Here is a 25,269-nt window from a genome sequence, read left to right on the forward strand (position 1 = left end):
GCACCGTTCTCATTCGCTTGACTAGGAACAGGGCTGCGTCCAGCTGTATACCTGGTATATGGCTTCTATGCTCCGTTCAGGGATAGGTCATCGCTATCAAAAAATATTCAGATCCTGGATAACCCCTTTTAATACTGCCAGATACCACGACTGAGACAGGAACAGAGTCTGCCGCCCGGGCCGATCCGCTCTGCGGCAAAGGAAAGGAGGAGGATCTGGGTGTGGGAGAGTCTGCCTCAAATTCCTCTTCCGACATTGATTTCAATGTGTTCCGCATGGAAAACGGAACGCATTGAACTCAATGGGAGTCTTTTTTATCGGCGCTGATTCTGCCGCGATAAGCGCCGCTTTACTCCGTGTGAATGCCCCCTCAGGTCTAGTTCACATGGCGGAATAGGAATTTGAGCCTTGGATTCCTCTTCATTTTGCACCCCCTTTGCTCCCCGTTCTTCCTCTCTTCAGCCTAAACGGCGTGCGGACACGGCTGAGCACTGCGCCTTTATCTCAGAATCCTGCTCCAATCTCTGCCTTCCAATGGATCCAATAGGAGACAGGATCGGGGTGGAATCGGTTACTGATGTTGGGGTGGAATCTGCCTAAAATTCAGCAGCAGATTTCTCCATGTGAACAGGCCCCTGGTCTGACAATTTTTCATATAACCATCTGAATAACAGTTTAGGGCTTTGTTTATATCGGCAACCGCGGGGCTTACCGTAGCAAATGGCATCAAAAATGGCAGACAGCAGCAAAGCGCGCAGATCTACCTTGTCTGATGAAACAAGGGACAACATAGTGGAAACCTGGCAGAACCCATTATAGTCAATGCCTTTGGTCTCCACCACGTGACGGATCCGGCGCCGCTGTTATTTTCGTTCCTCTGCTCTGGTGAAACAGCAGAATAACGGAAATGGGAAAACCCAGATGTTACGCTGCAAAATGGCGTCCGTAACCCCTTGAAAAGCCCCTTCCCTCTCTTGCTACTCGCACAACAGACCATGAAGACTAACTGCAGATGTACATACACAAATGCAGGTGGGAAATGGTTATGAAATGAACAAAAATAACAGACAGACGGAAAATAAAATAAAACAAAACAAGAAATATCTAGTATTGCTTGAAGCATGGAACTTGATGGTAAATTCTCTGGCTCCTCAATCAATACAGAATGGCTGGCAAAAGAACCGTGGAATGATGGATCGAAGCTCTAAGACTAGACTCGGGGGTCCGTTTGTGCTAATGTACGCGGCGTTGCGTGGTGCGGCGGGGAGGGAGTCGCCACAGCCAATCGAACTGCGTGGAGGGAAGGATGACATCATAGAAGCCTTGTCTTGTGATGTCATGCTTTATCAGAGAAGGGCTACCTCCGCCGCCGTCCACCAACGGATACACTAAAAAATAAGAATAAATCAGATTTCGTTGGTCAAAACATCAGCTAATAAACCAAATAAAAAAGAGAAAAAAAATAATAAAATAATCAAAATAATAATTAAAAAAAAACGTAACATCCAGAAGGTATTGGTAAAGTGATTTGAGAAGAAGCATCCTGCCATACACGTCTAAGACCCTCTCCCCCCTCCCCGGCTCTAGGCGACAGAGTGCAGAATATTCACCTGGTTTGTTCAGAGAAGCTGTAAAGGGCTGTGGTATCCCACTGATCTATGGTATTTGGTGTACTCAGTCCCCAAATTTCAGAGCAAGTGCTGTGCAATAAATCGGAAAAAAACAAAAATTGATGTGAACAATGGAAGCATGGTTACTTGATATACCATGAGGTCAAAACATGGAGAAAATGTACAGAACACTTCCTTCACATAGAAGATACAGAGAGAATGGCATCGTTAGTGTAAAGGAAGGGGTTAAATGGAAGGAGTGATCGGAGGAAGGTACAAGCTATGACGAAATGTGGAAAAGCTGAAGACAGAGAGGAGCGGAGACTGGATGGAGGTCACAATGCAGCCTGGAAGGTTGGTGACTAGCCCCCCCCCCCACCCCCACTCCAAAAGTGACTGGACACAACACGCAAGTCACGGCGTGGACCAGGGTGGTGCGCCCAGACTTATACAATGTACAGGTAGCAATATAGAGAGCGCCCCCTAGCGACATGACTAAATAACAGTATCCGGATCAGATGTAACACTATAATGGACGTTGCATGGTCATCGTAGGAATATCACGAGACGTCGAGCCCGGCCTAGGATACGTGCACAATGTCGTACTTCTGGCTGCAGGGGCAAAATCTCACCGTCATTAATCTACACAGAAAGGAAGACACAAATTGTCCCATAAGGGGAAACAAAAAAAATAAAAATAAATTCCAGGCTCCAAATACGGCAGAATAAATGGCTGGGTAAAACATAAAATAGAATAGCCAGAACCGGTGACATTAGGCCCCTTGTGTACAATGAATCGCCGCTTCTACTTCATGTCTGTGCCTCGCACGATTTGCAGCTCGGTCCTATTAAAGAGCTGCAATACCGAGCACAACCACTATGCAATATATAGCGCTGTTTGTCCGTCACAAGAACCTGAATGCTGATCGGTGGTGGTCGCGGGGTGCTAGACCGCCACCAATCTGGGAGGGATGACCTAACTAAGACAAATCCCCTTTAATAATGATGGCCCATCACAAGTCCGTGGTCTTCACAGATCCCATATTGTGAAGGACTCTGAGCAGAGCACGTGCCCCCAAAGTCTATGGGACTGATGGAGACGAGACTCAGGTATCGCCATCACTTCCACAGACCGAGTTGAGGGCCTTCTATTCCTGCATATGATCCGCAGTGTCATAAATATTCCGAAATCCCTCATATCCCAGTCAGCCAGGATTAGGTCAGCTCCAAGTGTCTCCCCCCCCCCCCCCCCATGTTCTGTATAACGCCTCCTAGTTCTAATACCGCCACTTTAACAAATGGAAGAACAAAACAAAAATAGGGAAGTGCGTCCAGCAGCTGGAGTTTGAGCAATCCGCGCCTCGCTGTGCTTGTGGTTTACTCCTATAGAAAGTGAACAGATGAAGCTGTGAGGAAGGTCAAACATGTCCGCAGCCCCTTCTGAGGTCAGGGCCTTTAATATGAAGAAATCAAAGATATCAGCCTTATGTGGAGCCGCGCGTGCCAGTGCCGTATGTAGTCTGTACGAGGCTTGATGTGTAACCTGCATATGTGCATTCAATCCATACGGGATCTTACCTGGAAGTCTATGTCCTAAGCAAATCTACAGTGAGGCCAGAAGAGGGAAAGTAACACACGGGGATTTTTTGGGTCAGGATTTGGAGGCTGTATCCGCCTCAAAATCCTGACCAAAACGACAGCTCCCATTGAAATCAACGAGAGCGGGTCAGTTCTTTATTCCAGGAGCCGTTCGTTCCGGCTCCAGGAAATAAGAAGCGACATGCTCGTTCTTTCCGGCCGCTTCACCTCGTGACATCCGTCTGAAGACACTCCCGACTAGGCCTAATCTGGAGTGTGCGACCCGTATTTGGGTCCGGACATTGAGACAACCTCCGCCTCAGGTTCCGGACCAAAAAACCTTGTGTGAACTTACCCTTAGTTACAAATGCTGTTGGAAAATTTACAACCTGCTCAATTTGGATTCATTTTGGGTCAGTTTAGATCATTGAAGGTCCCCCCTTTGTTCCCTGTGAAACCTCATGATATTTACTTTGCTGTCCTACAGGCTGTACATTTGGACGGACAGATTCTTAGGTTTAAAGGGGACCTGTGATGTCGATTTGGGACACTAAACCACCAATTGGTCCTGAAGGAGCGGGGTTTTCGCGTCCCAAGTCACCCGGTTGTAAAGTTGTCCGTGCATCCATTTACAAAAAAAAAAAGTTATATTTGCAGAGTGTCCTTTGGCCCCGGCGCCCGTGCAGGGCTTCGTTGAATCACCAAAGAGTGTGGGGTGTAAAGACTTTACAACAGGGTTATTTGGGACATGACCCCCCGCCCCCCAGTCCATAGGGGTGTGGATTGCTTAGTGTCCTGGCACGTTCCCTATAACTTGCTGATATCAGCGCCTTGAGGAGCATTGGAAAGAACACCATGAGCGGTGTCATCTCTAGTGAGGTCACAGCTCCCATACGAGCGGGCGCAGACCAAACAACCAGTGATAAATGGAACTTAGCCCTGGAACTTTAGAATACTTTCCATGTCTTCTCCATGGCTGCAGCCGAGCTGACCTCTGGTATTTTTATCAAATATTTGAGAGGCCGCAAAGCAAACAAGAGATAATTTAATAGACGCGATTACACAACGTAGGACGCGCGAGGAGACAGTCAACACACACTGACATTTTTTTTAATTTTTTTTGTTTTTTTAAGGCAACGAGCCAAATGCAATTGGACTAAACTCAATTGTAATTTTATCAGAGAAATCTGTTCACTTATTGCGATGAAACTCTGTCCGCTGGCGAACAAATCTGCCGACATCTGTACACGAAAAATGAGATTTTTTTTTGGTTTCTAAACTTTTACGTCTGCAGGTCACTGAGAAAGGGACAAGACACAGATGACATCTGAGAGTTGTTCGTGCTTTTCACGGACCCATAGACAACATCTGCTTGTGCCCAATGAAATCAATAGGTGCGCAGGCAGCCTGTGGTCATCATGGACACCACATGTACTGAAGGTCAGGGCAGCGTGGTAGCTCAGTTTTTTGGGGTTTATTTTTTTTAAAGGGATCCTATCATTCAGACGACATTTTTTCTAAGTACCACGTCAGAATAGCCTTAAGAAAGGATATTATTTTCCTACCTTTTGTTGTCTTCTCTGCGCCGCCGTTCGCCTACAATCCTGGTTCTTGTCGGTATGTAAATTAGCCCTCTCGCAGCACTGGGGGCGGGCCCCAGTGCTCAGACAGCACTAGGGGCGGCCCCAATGCTGTGAGAGAATACTCTCCAGCACCGCCTCCATCTTCGTCAGAAACGGCCTCTTCATTCTCTTCTTCCGGCGGAGTCTTCTTACTTCTAGGCCTCGGGCAGCGCAGACTGCGCATGCCCACAGGCCCCGAGAAAATGGCCGCTTACAATACTATGCAAGCGGCCATTTCCTCGCAGCCTATGGGCATGCGCAGTCTGCTCTGCCCAAGGCCAGAGGCCTTAGAAGTTACAAGCCACCGCCGGAAGAAGAGGCTGAAGATGACACTGCTGAAGAAGAGGCGGCGCTGGAGAGAATTCTCTCGCAGCATTGTGGACGCCCCCAGTGCTGTCTGAGCACTGGGGACCGCCTCCAGTGCTGCGAGAGAGCTAATTTACATACCGACAAGAACCGGGATTGTAGGCGAATGGCGGCAAAGAGAAGACAATGAAAGGTAGGAGAAGAATAGCCTTTCTTAAGGCTATTCCAACCTGGTACTTAGAAAAAATGTCATCTAAATGACAGGATCCCTTTAACATACATGAAAACCTGATTAACCATGGACAGCGTATGACCAGATTGTGTGCTCGCCACACGTGGAGGTGTAAATAAGGCCGTAGGCCACATTCACATTACATACATATTCTATGGAGTAGGAGTTAAAGACAAAGCCAATGCTATATGGCGGCATTTACTCCACATCGGATGTTCAATTGCAGAGCAGATATCCCAATACAAAACATTTCTAAGGCCATGTTCACACATACTGTACATATAAGCTAACTAACCCTGCCTTATAAAGACTGGAAGGATTTAGGATTCTTAGTAAACCTACAACCTGTCCAGCCCAGCCTTACTCAATAGGATCCTATTGTTGCCCATTCCATATAATCCCAGCCTGGTTACATGTCCACGTTGTCTGCATGCGGGTCTTAGAAAGTCTTATTGCTATTGAAGCTCCCGAGTGCGAACACGGACAAAGAGACAACCCCGCACGGCCATTCTGGCTATAAACAGATGAACACGAATCCAAAGCAAGTGTCTGAAGACCAAAACACACAGAAAATAATATAATATGGGTGCAAATCCAATCCCGACCACGGAAGCCCCAAATTGGGAACCTACAATGCTTCTAGTTTAGGTCATTACATTTGCAGCCACGATATGGCTTGTATGACTATAAGGGTATGTTAGGGCATATTTACACACAGCCAGTCCATATGACTGAAGATTTCCATTAAGATAACTAGGGGAACGTCTGACAAGACTCTATGGCTTGTGACGCCCAATACGGGTTCTATAATTTCACCAAACTAGGACGCCATAGGCAGCGATGTGAATGGGTTATATACTCTCCGCTCCCACTAACAACAGGTGGACATCTTGTGCTGGAAAGGCTATCGGCCCCCTGTATACTGGCATTATAAAAGACTGCTAGGAAAGGGGCCGGAGCTCTGCACCCCCACTAAGGCCTTGTACTAGGTTATCCTAAGCATAGCCCACCCATATTGAATCCTCTATATGTAACGGTGTCCGTGTTGTAGGCGGGAATGTAAATGTGCACAGACACCAAGAACGACGCCAGTTTTACAGTATTTTATCACATTTTCTATCTTGGTATTAAAGGGATCCTATCATTGGATACCCTTTTTTCTAACTAACATGTCTATTCTTTTCCTACCTTTAGATGTCTTCTCCGCGCCACCGTTCAGTAGAAATCCCAGTTTTCGTCTGTATGCAATTGAGTTCTCTCGCAGCACTGGGGGCGTCCCCAATGCTGTGAGAGAAATCTCCAGCGCCGCCTCCATCTTTTTCTGGAACGGCCTCTCCCTGTGTCTTCTTCCATCGTGGATTTCAATCTTCTAGGCCTTGGGCCTCAGACAGAGCCGACAGCACATGCCGGCGGCCACAAGAAAGTGGCCGCTTAAACAGTAAGCTGGCATAAGCGGCCATTTTCTTGTGACTACCGGCATTTGCAGTCGGCTCTGTCTGAGGCCCAAGGCCTAGAAGATTGAAACCCACGACGGAAAAAGACAGAGAGAGGCCATTCCAGAAGAAGATGGAGGCGGCACTGGAGAGTTCTCTCGCAGCATTGGGGACGCCCCCTGTGCTGCGAGAGAACTCATTTGCATACCGAAGAAAACCCGGATTTCTACCAAACAGCAGCGTGGAGAAGACAAGTAAAGGTAGGAGAAGAATAGCCTTTCTTAAGGCTATTCCTAATTAGTCAGAAAAAAAAGGGTATCCAATGATAGGATCCCTTTAAACGGGTTTTCCGTGACTTATACACTTATGACTTATCTTTAGGCTAGGTCATCAATATGTGATCAATGGGGGTCCGACACCCGACAAACCCACAGGACAAGCAGTTGAAGAAATCTCAGGGTTTGGCAGAAGATAATTGAATACAGAGGTGAAGCCTTGCATGGCAGCTCAGCCCCATTGACTTGAATGGAACAGAACTGCTGCAATATCATGTGACGTCATCAGGCCACGGCACATCAGGTGTCAAATCCACACCGATCGCATATAAGTGGTCAAGAAGTTATAGGGTGAAGATGAAATGAAAACTCTTCTTTGTCTACGTTCAATAGAAAGATCACAAGAGACAAAGTGAAATGGCCGAGAGCAGTCACGAGGGAGGACACCGTGAGCAGGACGGACTAGACAAAAAATCTCCCGTGAAGCAGCGACGCGCTTCCCTGGATGGGCACGAGCCGTCAGGGGACCATGGGTCCGACAGGCAGGTCAAGGTGAACAAATGGCATTCAGCTTTAGGAGTTCTGAAATGGCACTGAAGTGTTGACCAAGGAAATAAAGCCAAAGTAAACTTTATAGACAAGCCCTTATCAGGACGGGTCAACTCGTCTCTCGCTCAGTGAAATGGACTCCTCTGGTGCAAACACCCTGGTGAGCAGGAACCTCCATCTTATGGAGACAGATCTACCTAGACTGGAAGGAGGGAAGGGAGGAAGGGAAGGAAGAAAAAGAAAGAAAGAAAGAAAAAGAAAGAAAGAAAGAAAGAAAGAAAGAAAGAAAGAAAGAAAGAAAGAAAGAAAGAAAGAAAGAAAGAAAGAAAGAAAGAAAGAAAGAAAGGAAAGAAAAGAAAGAAGCTGCAATATGCATCATCTGCCCCTTAAGGAGTGTGTCCACTTTTCAGAATATATCAAGGAAATGCTCAAAAATTCCTTTAAAATTTGCTGAACAATTCTGGTAACAGTTTTTTTGGGTTATTTTAATGTACTCTACTAATTTACACGGAAATAAAGGGCAATGGGCCCATGTAGGTCAACCTCACAAGGGGAGAAAAAAGACAGCACTATGTCTTAGAGGGATTGGTAGCATCATTAAAGGGGGTTCCCAATTAAAGACACTTAATAGGGGATATGCATCAGATTGCTGAGGTCTGACTGCTGGAACCCAAATGTTCCCCCATGCAAGTGAATTCCACAACCAGCAATCCATTCACTGCTAATTGGCTTCGGGTCCTTGTCCTGTCCTTAAGCTCCATAGCAGACAATGGTGTATACAGGTCATGTTATGTTTCCTTCATATATGGAGTCTTTCAGGTCTCTGTTGGTCCCAGCAATCTGACACTTATGCCCCAATGCCACGGATAGGGGTTAAGTATCATTCATGGCAAAACTGACCGGGAGGAAAAGAGAAAGCACAACCTGTGCCTGCCAAACCCCATTTTGGTCTACGTCACTTGACTAGCAGCAAACAGCATCCTCTATGTATAGTATATCTCACTTATAGGTGGAGAGTATCTGTACCTTAACCGGATGCTGAGTGCCATTACCTAAATAAGTCCGGGGTGGTCAGCATCTAAATCTGCAAGGCCATGTATATCCTCGCAGAATTAAGAACATGCAGGAGCAAGGAGCAAGCTACATCAACAGCGGGACATCCTACAGAGAAAGCATGGACAGTTTATTAATAGAGATGAGCGAACACTATTCGGAACAGCCGTTTCAAATAGCACGCTCCCATAGAAATGAATGGAAGCGGCCGTTCATTTCTATGGGAGCGTGTTTCTGCATAATACTGCAACGCTAATACTAAAAAGGACCCTCCAGGAACTTAGATTGAGGATAGTCCTCAAAGGTCCTGGAGGCTGCGCCAATCGCTGCTGGTAACACTGAGGTAAGTAATGGGGACACTGTGACCCGCTGTGTGAGAGGTGTGAACTTATGGGGCAGTATGAGAGAGAAGGGGACTATGGGGTGTAGACTGTACGAGGGGCAGAGAAGGAGCAAGGAGGCATTAGGACAGAAAAACAGGGGGGGAGGGGGGAGAGAAACTAAAACTGAGGTCACATGGTAGCTCTCCATATATAAAGGCAGCAGGGCGAGACCTCCTGTTTGCACAGAAACCCATGCTAGAAAAAAGGGGTGACTTATTGAAAAAGGTGAAAACAAGGGGGGGGTGATCTTTCAAGCACTAGAAGGAGCATTGAAAAAGTCTCTATAACAGTATGTTCACACGACAGAATTTTTTCCCTGCTGAAAAATTCTGCCTTCCATGGAAATGAATGAGGACTGGTTTCGGAGCAGAGTGGAATCTGCCACAAATCCAGTGCTGTGTGAACATACCCCAAGTATACAAAGTCCTTTGGTCATTCATGGATCCTGATAATAAAGTAACAGGCTTTAGCGGTCATTTCCTTCATATATGCTGCAAAGTAGCTGAAATGTGAGGAGACGGTAACCGAGTACACAGAAGCTTGATAAACACGGCCTATATGTCGCAAGACCACCAGGAAGCGGTGACGTCACTGGGGTGAGTAATGCAGCGACGCTGCGAGTTCCTAAATAAAGGGATGGTCTCACACATTGGTTTAAGGCACAAAGAGCGGGATCCGGCAGAAACACTTTCCAGCTGTTACAGAAAACCGTAAAACCTTGTCAAGTGAATTATAACAAAAAAAGCTCAAACAGCACAAGACCCTGTCACATCGGCTACGACAAATGTTAGTGATGTAATACGGGTTAGGAGAACTGGGCCGAGCCACGCTCTGCCAAAGGGGTTAAACGGAGACTACGTCGGCCGGCTCATCCGCATGACAAAAGCAGGATGGTGCGCGGTAACCTGAGCGTATACCTTGGGATGGTGACGCATTTGGTATTGCAGTTCTGCGTGGTGATGGCCTTCTCCAGCTCGTCCAGTTGTCCCGTCTTTTTCAGCTTTTTCACCAGGCTCTTGACGGCCTTCTCGCACCACTTCTCTTCCTGCCCGTTCTGCTCTCCGCCGCCAGCTCCTGTGGTGCCGCTTGCCGACTTCTTCCATCCCAGGAGACGCTTTACAACAGGTGGTGTAAAGGGCAATATGGAGGACATAATGGTGCAGTTTCAACTTATGCCTCACCTAAAAGAGATATAGCATATATTGAGTGAGGGGCCGAGAGACAAGGGGTGCCCGCCCAGAGACCTCTGGCCACCCAGCAGTTTTGATCCATCTCCTCCATTTATTTTTTTTAAATAAAAATTAATTCACTATACAGGATAAGCCCACTTACTATTATATATGCGACCCCTCAGTGCCCCTATTCTTTGGAGGGGGGGGGGGGGGGCGAAAGTCTTGTTCCTTTGCATCAGCTCTGTTTCTGGGTCACACACCCAACTCCGCTCTACCCCTCCTACTTGTACATAGAATAGAATATAGAAGAGAATATAGAAGAGAATATAGAATATGGAATAGAATATAGAATATGGAATAGAATAGAAAAGAATATAGAATTTAGAATAGAAGAATTTAGAATAGAACATAGAGAATAGAAGAGAATAGAGAATAGAAGAGAATAGAGAATAGAAGAGAATACAGAATAGAATACAGAAAATAGAATAGAATAGATTAGAATGGGGTCAATCTCGTGACTCAGAGACATAGCAGGGAAAGTAAATGAACAAGACTCAGAGCTCCCGTTGCCCCCATTTTATGACATGGGGGTTGGATGTCTCTGCACTCTGCCGCTCTTGGTCAGATGACCGTCTCTGTCCTACGCCAACTGCTTGGACATGGAGTAAAGTAGGATCTATTACAGAGAGTCAGAGTGTCCGCAGGAGAATGCAAACCTAAAAATGGGGTTGATGAGGGCCTATTTCCCCACATAACCCTCTTTAAAAGGGGGTTTTCCGAACCCCAAATTGATTTTTGATACTGATGACCTACCAAAGTCGAACATCCCACTGTTCAGACATCACCATTACCCTCAGTGAAATTGCGCATGCGCAATATGCTCTTATAGTCCTTGGCTTATGAGCCGTCTGTTCAGGCCACGCAATACACACCAAGGACTACAAGTGATTAGGTAAAGGGGAAGGAGACTTTCCACTGCCCAGATGGATTTTTATCAAGATTAATAAGAAAATTTGCAATATATCTTATTAAATAAATCTGTTTCCTTCTCCACTAATTAGGCTGAATTACTTTTTACATAATACTCCATGAAGAGGGGAGGGGGAGGAGGAGGTTGCTGGAAAAGACATAAAAATAATTGCAGCTGCGGCACCATGAAAGACAGAGCTCTATTGACACTGCTATATCTTCCCGATAAGACTCTATACTGCACTGAACATGCAAAATAAACAGCCTCCTGCTCCCCTTCCCCTCTCCATACACTATCGTGTGAGCTGAATGGAGACAGATTCAATAGAAACAGATTGAAGATCGAGGAGATCGGTCTAAGGCCGGGTTCACACGATGTAATTTGGCACGTAATGTGGCACGTAGTCCTTTTCATGTGTTTATCTTGTTTTTATGCAAAAATGTTCAATAAAACCCGATTATACATAATGTGGCACGTAGACCAGCGCCGCACCTCCCATGAGGCGACCTGAAGAGAGCACTTCAGGCGGCGCTATGTCAGGGCTTCAGGGAGGGCGGCAATTTTGCTTCCCTAAGCCAGTCCAGGACAAGCTGTCCTGGACTGGCTTATCACCGAGCGGTGGTTTGGGGAGGCCACTGGAGCAGCGCTGCTCCGGCAGCCTCCCCTCACGCTCAGGCAGAGAGCAGCCAGTCTCCGGGCCTGAATCTCTGCCGGCGAACGGCGCTAAGCCCCGCCCCCTCCACTCGGCCACGCCCCTCCGCTCGGCCATGCCCCCTCCTCCCGGGAAAGGGGGGGGCTTTCTATAGTTCGCCTCGGGCGGCGAAAGGGGAAGCTTCTCCCCTGACGTAGACGCCGCGGGAGCTTTTGCGGGCCGTATACGCTCCCATTGTTTTCAATGGGAGCCGGGACCGTATACGCGGCGCTATTTTGCGGCTGCCGCAAAATCACGGCCGCAAAACAGTGCCGCGTATACGGTACCGGCTCCCATTGAAAACAATGGGAGCGTATACGGCCCGCAAAAGCTCCCGCGGCATCTACGTGCCACATTACGTGCCAAAATACATCGTGTGAACCCGGCCTAATAAGTGGAGAAGGAAACAGATTTCTTTAAAGAGGTATAAGTATAAGGTAAGGTATCTTGTTTTATAGGTGGAGGTACACTTTAAGGAGCACCCTAAACCCTACAGCACATCACACACTTTATCTCAGGGGTAGGGAACGTACGGCTCTCCAGCTGTTGCAAAACTACAACTCCCAGCATGCATACTGGCTCTGCTGTTCTGGGAACTCCCATGGAAGTGAATGGAGCATGCTGGGAGTTGTAGTTTCACAGCAGCTGGAGAGCCAAAGGTTCCCTACCCCTTCTTTATCTGATCCCACTAACACTGCCTCAATGGAAACAGAGCTGCTGGTACAGATACATGCAAGTAACCCGTGTGAGCGCTGCCGCCCTGGATCCAGCAGAGCAAACCGTCTCACCGAGCCAAGCAGATGATTCACTTGGAAACTTAGTCACCTCTTTTGTTCATAGAGAACAAACAGCTGAAGGCGAAGACAGTGATGGAGACAATAAAATTGCTCCTGTCATGGTGCGTAGATGCCCCTAGAATACGGAGAACAAGGAGCTGTGCTGGTGCCAGGGTGCTCACAAGAGACTACATACCTCCTAGTCCTCTGCACAACACTTAGGTCTAATGTACATGACCAAGCATGCAGGTAGATGCTCCAACGAAAGGGGGTCCGGTGGTCCTTGCTCGGGTATTCCTACACACTGAATTCAGCGCACTGTCGGCTTTCTAGCGGTATATAAAACCGCAAGTGCCCAAGGTCCTCGTTTGGTAAGCCCAGACCACAAAACAGACAGGTATAGGACCCATCCTGAGTTTTGCCCCTGGTTCACGGCACCATATACAGGCTCGTGATAACTCACGAGTCTATGGGGCCATTACAATACAATGAGTCACGGTGCTAGCCGTTATAAAAACGTGGATAGCACGGTGACCAAACACACATTGACATACATGGAACCCAACTATGGGACATGTCGTGTAGATAAATGGCGCCCATTTCTATTGCTATTATATATGGAACATTTTATCTATGTATTTTTTAATGAACCCAAAAATCTCTGAACGTTTCACCTACAGTAGGATGGTCCCTAAATTCTGCCTTAGACAGTGATACCCTCCATGGTCCAGACATACTGTAGGTATACAAAAAAAAATTAAAAATAAAAAAAATAAAAAAAATGCAAGGCTAATATTGACACAAATTCAAGAATGCGCCATTGTACTGAAGAACCACATCCCCGCCATCCAGGAAGAGTCTCAATCTGTTATTTCTATTACACTATGACATAAAAATACCGAACATAACACATTCTTGTGGGGGAAGTAGAACGCCGCAGAGAAATGTAACACCGTAACATATCCACTTAGGGCGTCTGAACCACAGAAAATAACAAAGGGGCTTGTGCCATGTGAGGGATGACGAGCGATCTCTTCATTTCTCAGACGGCAACAAACATCATTTATGGATCTACACTTAGGGGATTAAACTGAACAATACTACCATAATATACAGTATATAGCAAAGGGATTAAGCGTCTATAGCCAGGAACTATTACCCCACACCCCGCTATGGCCTGTAGGAGTCTCATATCTTTATACAATGCACTGGACTGATGGTGCAGTCACTGTGTACATACATTACATTACTTATCCTGTACTGATCCTGAGTTACATCCTGTATTATACTCCAGAGCTGCGCTCACTATTCTGCTGGTGCAGTCACTGTGTACATACATTACATTACTTATCCTGTACTGATCCTGAGTTACATCCTGTATTATACTCCAGAGCTGCGCTCACTATTCTGCTGGTGCAGTCACTGTGTACATATATTACATTACTTATCCTGTACTGATCCTGAGTTACATCCTGTATTATACTCCAGAGCTGCACTCACTATTCTGCTGGTACAGTCACTGTGTACATATATTACATTACTTATCCTGTACTGATCCTGAGTTACATCCTGTATTATACTCCAGAGCTGCGCTCACTATTCTGCTGGTACAGTCACTGTGTACATACATTACTTATCCTGTACTGATCCTGAGTTACATCCTGTATTATACTCCAGAGCTGCGCTCACTATTCTGCTGGTGCAGTCACTGTGTACATACATTACATTACTTATCCTGTACTGATCCTGAGTTACATTCCTGTATTATACTCCAGAGCTGCGCTCACCATTCTGCTGGTACAGTCACTGTGTACATACATTACATTACTTATCCTGTACTGATCCTGAGTTACATCCTGTATTATACTCCAGAGCTGCACTCACCATTCTGCTGGTACAGTCACTGTGTACATACATTACATTACTTATCCTGTACTGATCCTGAGTTACATCCTGTATTATACTCCAGAGCTGCGCTCACTATTCTGCTGGTGCAGTCACTGTGTACATACATTACTTATCCTGAGTTACATCCTGTATTATACTCCAGAGCTGCGCTCACTATTCTGCTGGTACAGTCACTGTGTACATACATTACTTATCCTGTATTATACTCCAGAGCTGCACTCACTATTCTGCTGGTGCAGTCACTGTGTACATACATTACATTACTTATCCTGAGTTACATCCTGTATTATACTCCAGAGCTGCGCTCACTATTCTGCTGGTACAGTCACTGTGTACATACATTGCATACAATTTTGTTTCTGGTGTCCTTTGACAGCTCTTTGGTCTTCACCATAGTGGAGTTTGGAGTCTGTTTGAGGGTGTGCACAGGTGTCTTTTTATACTGATAACAAGTTTAAACAGGTGCCATTACTACAGGTAATGAGTGGAGGAAAGAGGAGACTCTTAAAGAAGAAGTTACAGTTCTGTGAGAGCCAGAAATCTTGATTGCTTGTAGGTGACCAAATACTTATTTTCCACCATAATTTGCAAAAAAAAATCTTACAAAATCAGACAATGTGATTTTCTGGATTTGTTTTCTCATTTTGTCTCTCATAGTTGAGGACTACCTATGATGTAAATTACAGACACCTCATCTTTTTAAGTGGTGGAACTTGCACTATTGGTGCACTCACTATTCTGCTGGTGCAGTCACTGTGTACATACATTACATTACTTATCCTGTACTGATCCTGAGTTACATCCTGTACTATACTCCAGAGCTGCACTCACTATTCTGCTGGTACAGTCACTGTGTACATACATTACATTACTTATCCTGTACTGATCCTGAGTTACATCCTGTATTATACTCCAGAGCTGCGCTCACTATTCTGCTGGTACAGTCACTGTGTACATACATTACATTACTTATCCTGTACTGATCCTGAGTTACATCTTGTATTATACTCCAGAGCTGCGCTCACTATTCTGCTGGTACAGTCAGTGTGTACATACATTACTTATCCTGTACTGATCCTGAGTTACATCCTGTATTATACTCCAGAGCTGCGCTCACTATTCTGCTGGTGCAGTCACTGTGTACATACATTACATTACTTATCCTGTACTGATCCTGAGTTACATCCTGTATTATACTCCAGAGCTGCGCTCACTATTCTGCTGGTGCAGTCACTGTGTACATACATTACATTACTTATCCTGTACTGATCCTGAGTTACATCCTGTATTATACTCCAGAGCTGCGCTCACTATTCTGCTGGTACAGTCACTGTGTACATACATTACATTACTTATCCTGTACTGATTTAAAGTGATTTGCCTTGTACTAATCCAGAGTTCCTCCAGAGCTGCATTCACAAGCAGAACACAATGGTGTGTGTCTCAATAAATTTGCTGAATTTCGGAAACAGAAACATAGGGACTGACAGCAGAAAAAGTAGTAGTCCACCTGTATATTATCTCCATTGTATATTAGGATAGACATGCGTTATCCCCGCCAGGCTTCTATTCACTGACTGGAGAGTTCCCTAGCACATCTGTGGGAAGATTGTTCTGAGTCTCAGCTACACTTTCAGTGATATGGTTGGCACAGCTTCTGACCTCCCCTCCAAATAATTTCAGAGGGTGCCCCCTTGTTCTTGTTCTTCCCTCCTCCACCTGGAAAACAACATTTCCACTACGGTCTGGTATTATTTCTCCCATTGAATCAAATCCACTTCTCAGAACTTTCCAAAACTAGCGAGCCTCAGGAGACGTCTCAGAGCATGCACAAAAGTGGCCACAAATTACAACTTTTTGGGCAAAGATCATGTTAAAAACTGATGTAAACTGAGCAATAAACGGCGCTTTTCTAACACCTCGGCCACGTAGGGAACTGGCATTGCAACCCTGACATGTGGATAGTATAACTTATCCTAGGCAAGTCAATGCCAACAGCGAGCAGACAACACAAGCGTCATTTCCCAACCTCAGGCCACACTTGACCTTCTCCGGACGTGTGCGCCACCAAGACGCTCCAGGAATGGCTTCATCCTATAAAGAAGAAAACCAGGGCCGTACGGCGTCTCCTGCACGGTAATGACATCATGGACTGACCTGACGACATCAATTACTATTATACGCTGATGGGCGCAATGGCCTGGAACACAATCCACCTACCTCGCTGGCAAGGACAGACACAGCATGGCTCGTGCGGCCGCTGCCCTCGGGCTTCAATCACTTTCTCAAGACGCGCATCTCCAGGTTTACTAGAGGAACATCTAGTGCAGACGCATTGATTGAGACTAGATCATTTTCTGCCAATAAGTCCCCCTGGCCTAGAATCTGGAGGAGGGCAGATACAGGAATGTAAACAGTACAGGGGGGAGGGGGCGGCTGCAGTCGCATCTCTGCTATGGATTTAGTAATGCACGGCTTGTAGTGAAATGTAAAGGGGAAGGAGAGGGAGCTAGGTAGGTAGAGGAGTAAAGAAGAAACCCCAAACCCAGGCCCACACACACCAACGTGCACTTTCATCGTCCTGTGTATGAGTGGTTACAAAATGTGTATATGCCAAGAGTGTGTCCACATGTCGTACATATAAGGGGCAGAAGTAGTGCTGGCTACAGGCCCTGGACTCTGAGTGGGGCACATACCCATAGATCTCTATTCTAAATGGCAGGAGGCCCCGTATGGATTGTAAGGCTGTGTTCAGAGTCTCCATTGCAAAAACCGATGCAAATGGGCAGAGAAAAGTTCTGCATGGAGGGCTTATTTGTCTGCCGCTTTCAGATTTAAAACTGCGGACACCCGTCATAGACCCCGGCAAGAGTCAAGCGCTAATGCGAGCCCGGCATAACACGGTGTGTATTAATCACCCACTAATCAGCAGCGTAAAAGAGCTTACCCTAAAGGAAATATAAAAAATTTTTTAAAAAATCACTGCTCTGACAGTTTACGGGTAAAATTGGAGACTACATACGTACGACCGACGGACCCATTTCATAGTGGGCGGTGGGGAGAGATGTACACCTGACTACTGGCATTAATGATGAGAAATTTGGCAGGGCCAATGGCGATAACCCCTGCATTCCCTCACCAAACTCCCTTGTAAGGAACGTAGTGAAAGTGGCACAGGGTTGAAAAAAACAATTTAACCCCTTAGCGACCCTTGACGTAACTGTACGTCATGGGTCGCATGGGGATGTATGGAGTGAGCTCACACGCTGAGCTCGCTCCATACACGGCAGATGCCGGCTGTATAATACAGCCAGGACCTGCCACTAACAGCAGCGGTCGGTGCCCGAGCCGATCGCTGCTGTTAACCCTTTACACACTGCGGTCAAACGTGACCGCAGTGTGTAAACGGCGCCGGCGGCATGGGCGCCGCCATGTTTCCCCGATCGCCGCCCTCCTGAACGTCACATGAGGGCGGTGATCGGTTACTATGACAGCCGGAAGCCTATTGAAGGCTTCCAGGCTTGTCTCTGCCCGAGATCTATTAGGCGATGCCAGAGGCCAGAGGCATCGTCTAATAGAACTGCTGCGATTCTGCTATTCACTGCAATACTGTAGTATTGCAGTGAATAGTATGAGCGATCAGACCCCCTAGGTTTCAAGGTACCTAAGGGGTCTGATCATAAATGTAACAGAAGAAAAAAAAAAGTTTTTAAAAGTATTAAAAAAATAAAAAAAATATAAAAGTTCAAATCACCCCCCTTTCCCTAGATTAGCTATAAAAGTAATTAAAGAACATTAAACATTAAACATATTAGGTATCCCCGCGCTCCAAAATGCCCAAACTATTAGAATATTAAAACATTTATCCCGTACTGCGAACGGCGTAGCGGCAAAAAAAATAAAAACCGCCAAAAAGCGTTTTTTTCAACACTTTGCCTCCTATAAAAAATTGAATAAAAAGTGATCAAACCATCGGATCTTTCCCCAAATGGTATCAATAGAAACGTCATCTTGTCCCGCATAAAAAGACACCACAACCAGCTCCATACATGGAAATATGAAAAAGTTACAGGTGTTAGAACATGATGACACTAATTTTTTTTTCTATTTTGCAAAGTTTATCATTTTTTTTAAAAGTATCAAAACATTTCAAATACTATATAAATTTGGTATCACCGCGTTCGTACTGACACGTAGAACACAGGTAACATGTCATTTGTACCAAACAGTGAATGCTGTAAAAATTAAACCCATAAGAAAATGGCGCAAATGCATTTTTTCTCCAATTGCACCTCATTCTGAATTTTTTTCCAGCTTCCCAGTACATTGCACAGCATATTGAATGGTGCCATTACAAAGTACAATTTGTCCCGCAAACAATAAGCCATCATGTGACTCTGTGAACTGAAAAATGAAAAAGTTATGGCTCTTGAAATGTGAGGAGGGAAAAACGAAAATGCGAAACCAAAAAATGGCCGGGTCCTTAAGGGGTTAAAATAGCAATTTTGCTGAATTCAGAGCCATCCAAATATTCCCTTCTTATTCAGTGACTGACTAATAGGAAATTCATTCTAGAAATTTATGTATACAAGTCAGTGATCTGATATATCTATACCTCTGCTGACTGTGTCCAATAATAAGCAGCAGAATACTGAGCGCAGCTCTGGAGTATAATACAGGATGTAACTCAGGATCAGTACTGGATAAGTAATGTAATGTATGTACACAGTGACTGCACCAGCAGAATAGTGAGTGCAGCTCTGGAGTATAATACAGGATGTAACTCAGGATCAGTACAGGATAAGTAATGTAATGTATGTACACAGTGACTGTACCAGCAGAATAGTGAGCGCAGCTCTGGGGTATAATACAGGATGTAACTCAGGATCAGTACAGGATAAGTAATGTAATGTATGTACACAGTGACTGTACCAGCAGAATAGTGAGCACAGCTCTGGAGTATAATACAGAATGTAACTCAGGATCAGTACAGGATAAGTAATGTAATGTATGTACACAGTGACTGCACCAGCAGAATAGTGAGCGCAGCTCTGGAGTATAATACAGGATGTAACTCAGGATCAGTACAGGATAAGTAATGTAATGTATGTACACAATGACTGTACCAGCAGAATAGTGAGCGCAGCTCTGGAGTATAATACAGGATGTAACTCAGGATCAGTACAGGAGAAGTAATGTAATGTATGTACACAGTGACTGTACCAGCAGAATAGTGAGTGCAGCTCTGGAGTATAATACAGAATGTAACTCAGGATCAGTACAGGATAAGTAATGTAATGTATGTACACAGTGACTGTACCAGCAGAATAGTGAGCACAGCTCTGGAGTATAATACAGAATGTAACTCAGGATCAGTACAGGATAAGTAATGTATGTACACAGTGACTGCACCAGCAGAATAGTGAGTGCAGCTCTGGAGTATAATACAGGATGTAACTCAGGATCAGTACAGGATAAGTAATGTAATGTATGTACACAGTGACTGTACCAGCAGAATAGTGAGCACAGCTCTGGAGTATAATACAGGATGTAACTCAGGATCAGTACAGGATAAGTAATGTGAGCGCAGCTCTTGAGTATAATATAGGATGTAACTCAGGACAAAAACTCTGTAATAAGAAGAATACCTTTTTTTTTTTTTTTTTTAAAGGGGTTGTCCAACTCAAAAATTTCATCTTAACTGCAAACAGTAAAAAGCTAGCTCCCCATTTACAGGTTCCAGCATCAGTCAGCGCTGTTCCCACTCTTTTACAGCATCTTTTTGTTAGCTCTCCTATTCGCCGCTGCAGCCAATGGTCTCACCAGTCATTAGTCATTAGTGTCCAGGTCACCTCTGGGGTCTGTCATTGTCTGCGGCGGTAACCTGACCAGTAAAGGGATGCCACAAGACATCATCAAGAATTGGCAACACTATTGCTGCAGATGGAGTCCTGTGACTAGCGCGTTACCTTTTTTTTTCTCCATTTACACTATTACTTAGGACCGAGCATGACGCTTATTTTTTCTGATAGCTGAATGAATAGGAGGCAGATTTTAGGCAGAAACCGTGTGAACATACCCTAACCGTAAACTCTAGAACAGCAATATCCATCCTGTAACTGCAAAACTACAACTCCCAGCATGCCCCATGGCAGTCAGAGCATACTAGGGATTATACTTCAGTGACAACAGCAGATCACTGGTTTACAGAGTAAAGTTCTAGCCTGGGGAGCTTGCAATCTAGTGTTATGAACAGAAAATGGGGTATGAATTCCTGTCTAGACTTATGATATGTTCATACTGAGTTTTTGTCACCGATTCCAAAGTGGAAAATGCATCGGAATAAAACCTCCTTTAGGCCGGGGCCCCACGTTTTGAATACACAGGGTTTTGGCCGCAGCCGACTGCGCATGCCCACAGGCCACAAGAAAATGGCCGCCTACTTACTGCATAGTCGGCTCTGCCCAAGGCCTAGAAGTTTGACCCCCGGAAAAAGACGCACAGAGAGGCCGTTCCTGAAGAAGAAGGAGGCGGCGCTGGAGATTTCTCTCACAGCATTGAGCCCACCCCCAGTGCTGCAAGAGACCTCATTTGCATACCGACAAAAACTGGGATTTCTACCGAACAGCGGTGCGGAGAAGACATCTAAAGGTAGGAGAAGAATCGCCTTTCTTAAGGCTATTCCTACGTGGTACCCAGAAAAAAAAAATTGCATTTTAATGATACAATCCCTTTAAAAAGAAAAATCTTGATGCGTTTCCACCGCGGTTTTTCCCACAGTACTTTGTGGCTGCGGCTCGCTACGACTTTGCTGTGTTTTTTAGAGCCAAATTCAGGGGTGAAGGTCGAGGTATAAGAGGTACTTTTAGATTTCCCATTGCTTTTGTAGCCACCACTAGGTTTGGCTCAAAAAAATGCAGCAAAATCCGCAATACGTTGTAGTAAGGTTCAGGCCCCACGTTGCGGAAACCCAGATTTTTTTTTAGTTGCAGATGTTGCTGCGGTTTCGAGTCAAAGCAAAGAATGCCTACAAAAGGAATGGGAAATGTATAGGAAGTTCTTCTAATTCTCCTCTCTCCTCAGTGCACTCCTGGCTTTGGCTCAAAAAACTACAGCAACAAAAAAAAAAAGCAGCTTTTCCACAACGTGGGGCCTAAAATCTGCCACACCAGGAATCTCCACACACTGCCCCAGCCATTGGTCACAGGTTCCACAGCCAAAACACTTGCCACATTTTTGCCTGTGTCAACACACTCTCATAATGCAATACCAGGGGAGATCGATTCTGGTGTAATCTCAGAACTAGACTGAAGAGCTTGCAATTTAATCCTATAATGCAAGAATAAAGGCAGCCAATTCATGCCTAGACAGAAAAGCTTGCAATCTATCCATGCACAACAGTAGGGAAAGTTAATCCATAGTTGGACTGAAGAGCTTGCAATTTATTATGATGCTCATAACTAGACTGGAAGGGCTTGCCATTTAACCCTACAGTGGCACAATAGTCAGATTCATCGCTAGACTCAAGAGCTTGCGCTCTATTATAGATTATCTCATAACATCACTGAAGAGCTTGCAATTTAACCCTATAATGCGACACCTAAGTGGGCCAATTGAGGATTAGACCACAAAGCTTACCATCTGCCCTTGCGCAACACTAGGGAAAGCCAATCCATGCCTGGACTGAAGAGCTAACAATTGAACTCTTTAATGCCACCCTAGAGTAGTCTCATGACTGAAGAGCTTGCAATCTATTACACTAGTCAGAACTAGACTGAAGAAAACGCAACATACTCTGGTAGTGTAACACTATAGGATGCTGATTTATGTCTTGACTGAAGAGCTTGCAATCTATCATGATGGCGAGACCAAAAGAGCTTGCGGTTTAACCCTATAATGGCCAGATTGTAACAAAGTCAGGCCGAGATTGAAAACTTTTCAATCTAGTTTTCTAATACTAGAAAATACCAAGCCTGGACTGAAGAGCTTGCAATTCTTCCAATGTAACCCCCTTAGCAATTGCAACCTATTACAATTTAACCCTTTAACGCAATACTAGGGCATGCCAAGTCTCAGCTAACCCTAAGAGCTTGCAATCTATTATCGCCATCAGAACTAGACCGAAGAGCTTGCCATTTAACCCCATAATGGGACACCAGAGTGCGGCTGAATCTGCTCCAGAAAGAAGAGCTTGCAGTCTATTATGATGGTGAGAACTAAGATTCGTGCCTAGACTGAAGAGCTTGCAATCTACTCCTGAACACTAAAGGTTCCCAATTCATGCCTAGACTGAAGAGCTTGCAATTCTTCCATTTCGACCCCTTAATGCCACCCTGCAGGAAGCCGATTCTGCTGTAGAGTGAAGAGCTTGTAACCTATTACAAAGGTCAGAACTAGAACGAAAAGCTTACACTCTACCCCTGCACAACACTAGAGGAGACCGATCCATGCCTGGACTCAAGAGCTTTCAGTCTATTATGATGTCAGTAACTAAAGTGCTTAGTTTAACCCTATAAATGCAATACTAGAGGCGACTGATTTGTGCCTAGACCAAAAAGCTTGCAATCTACCCCCTGTACAACACTAGAAGAGACCGATCCATGCCTGGACTCAAGAGCTTGCAGTCTATTATGATGATGAGGTTACAGTTTAACCCTATAATGCACTGGAACAGTTGGTTATACCAAAACAGCTTGCAATCTAACCCTGCACCATAGAAGAAGGTGATATAGTACAACCCCGGAGGAGGCAAATTCTGTTCTAGGCAGAAGAGCTTGCAATTTAACCCTATACTATCCCACTGCCCTAGAGCCTGTAAGCTTGCAGTTTAACCCTATACTGGATGAGCCTGCTGTAGACTGAAGAGCTTGCACTCTAGTCCTCCAGGAACCTGTCACCTACACATAGTGAGGAGGGGGGAGCAGGAAGTTTAGGCAGAGGAGAGCCCACTCTATGCAGAGCTGCCAGGGCTGGGGGAGGGGAGCTGCAGGAATGTAAACAGTACTGAGGAGGGGGCTTCCCGGCCCTGTGCCCGGCCACACACCGTCCTAGCCTAGGCCGAGGAGCTAGCACTCACAGGCTTGTCACATACTACCTCAGTAGTCAGGCCCAGCAGAGCAGTTACCTGGAGGAGGAGGGGCTGCCCACAGGAGGTCGCGCAGTCTCTCAGGCCGGGGGCCCCTGCTGTGAGCTCAGGCTTGGATACGGCTCCCGTCGCCCGCCTCCCGTAGGCCGCGGCCTAGGCGGGATCCTCAGCCCGGCGAAAGGCCTAGACGGCCGGGTTAGGTGGAGGAGGAGGGGGGGAGAAATACGCAACGACGACCCCTATTCAAAATGGAGGGAGGGGGAGAGCCCGCTGAGCGGCGCCCCGGCGTCGTCCGTCCCCCGCTCCCGTCTCCGCGACAATTATTATATTTATTATTAATAGTATTATTATTCTCCCGCAAAAAAAATCTCCTCAAAGCCGCGCACGCAACCGGCCAACCTCAACCTCGCCACGGCCCGCAGCACCGCCCGCCGCCTCAGCCGCTCACCGCCATTGGAGCAGGCAAATGCATCCGGGTACGTCATTGGCAGACGCAGCTGTCAATCCTCATGGCCACGCCCCATCGTCTCCACTGCAGGATTACATTGGTGCGCGGAAAAGCCCCGAGCTATTGTATTGGTTGGTTGGACTGTCAGTCATCGCTGCTCCGCCCACTTTCTTGTCCTGCTCTTACGTCAAATCTTCTCTTTTTCACGGTGGAGGGTTTGAGTTATCCACGCCCCCCGAGGAGGCGTGTCCTAGGCCATGAGAGACAATGAAAGTGACGTTTCACTTGGGTGTCAATCAAAGAGAGGCCCCGCCCATGTGATGACGCGCCGCGGATTGCATCGTGCATGCGTTCTTAACGGAGATGTGAGTTTGACTGAGAGGAGTTTGTGCGCGTGCGCAGTGAGTTGTCTCCCTGTAGAGTTACATAGGCCTATTATTAGGTACCTCCTGGCCAGTAGGGGGCATATGTTCAGAAGTTTTTGCTTCTCCTCCTTTAAAGGGATCCTAAGCCTTAAGAAAGACCTTCTCCTAGCTCTAGATGTCTTCTCCGCGTCGCCGTTCAGTAGAAATCCCGGTTTTCACCAGTATGCAAATGAGTTCTCTCGCAGCACTAGGGGCAGCCCCAATGCCACAAGAGAACTCTCTAGCGCCGCCTCCATCTTCTTCAGGAACGTGCTCTTCTTCCGGCGCTGGGAGTAAAACTTCTAGGCCTCGGGCAGAGCCGACTGTGCTTGTCCACCGGCCACAAGAAAATGGCCGCTTACAATACTGTGTAACGTGCAGTTGGCTTTGCCCTAGGCCCAGAGTCTGAAGCCTGCGCCAGAAGCAGATGGGTGAAGATGGAGGCGGCGCTTGAGAGAGTTCTCTCGCAAGATAAGGGACGCCCCCAGTGCTGTTTGAGCGTTGGGGCCCGCCTCCAGTGCTGTGAGAGAACTCATATACATACCGACCAAAACCGGGATTTCAAGTGAATGGCGGCGCGGAGAAGACAGGAAAGTTAGGAGAAGTATAGACTTTCTTAAGGCTATTCCGACGTGTTAATGAGAAAAAATTGTGTTTGAATGGTAGGATCCCTTTAAGGAAGAATTTTGAGGCGGAATCCACCCTAAAATCGGATCTAAATCCCTCCATGGGAACATACCCTAAGGCTCATATAACATTATGGTGCCATCATAT

At 46.1% G+C, this 25,269-nt stretch overlaps 1 protein-coding gene across 2 annotated transcripts in view; it reads right to left on the bottom strand.

The window, feature by feature from the left end:
- The window catches only part of SMAD2 (SMAD family member 2), a 38,330-nt gene extending 14,255 nt beyond the window's left edge, over positions 1-24,075 (bottom strand). Inside the window, exons 1-3 of one of the 2 annotated variants that reach the window (XM_075269029.1) lie at positions 23,683-24,075; positions 9,959-10,222; positions 1,611-1,700 (exon numbers count right to left, since the gene is read on the bottom strand). In XM_075269029.1, the coding sequence (XP_075125130.1) occupies positions 1,611-1,700; positions 9,959-10,194 (326 nt within the window). In that variant the 5' untranslated portion in view covers positions 10,195-10,222; positions 23,683-24,075. The remainder of the gene's footprint in view (positions 1-1,610; positions 1,701-9,958; positions 10,223-23,682) is intronic. The other variant, XM_075269039.1, reaches the window with a different exon arrangement.
- Between the last annotated feature and the right edge of the window lie 1,194 nt (positions 24,076-25,269).

This window comes from Leptodactylus fuscus, chromosome 1 (genome assembly GCF_031893055.1).
Source record: "Leptodactylus fuscus isolate aLepFus1 chromosome 1, aLepFus1.hap2, whole genome shotgun sequence".
In the NCBI taxonomy this organism is placed as follows: domain Eukaryota; kingdom Metazoa; phylum Chordata; class Amphibia; order Anura; family Leptodactylidae; genus Leptodactylus; species Leptodactylus fuscus.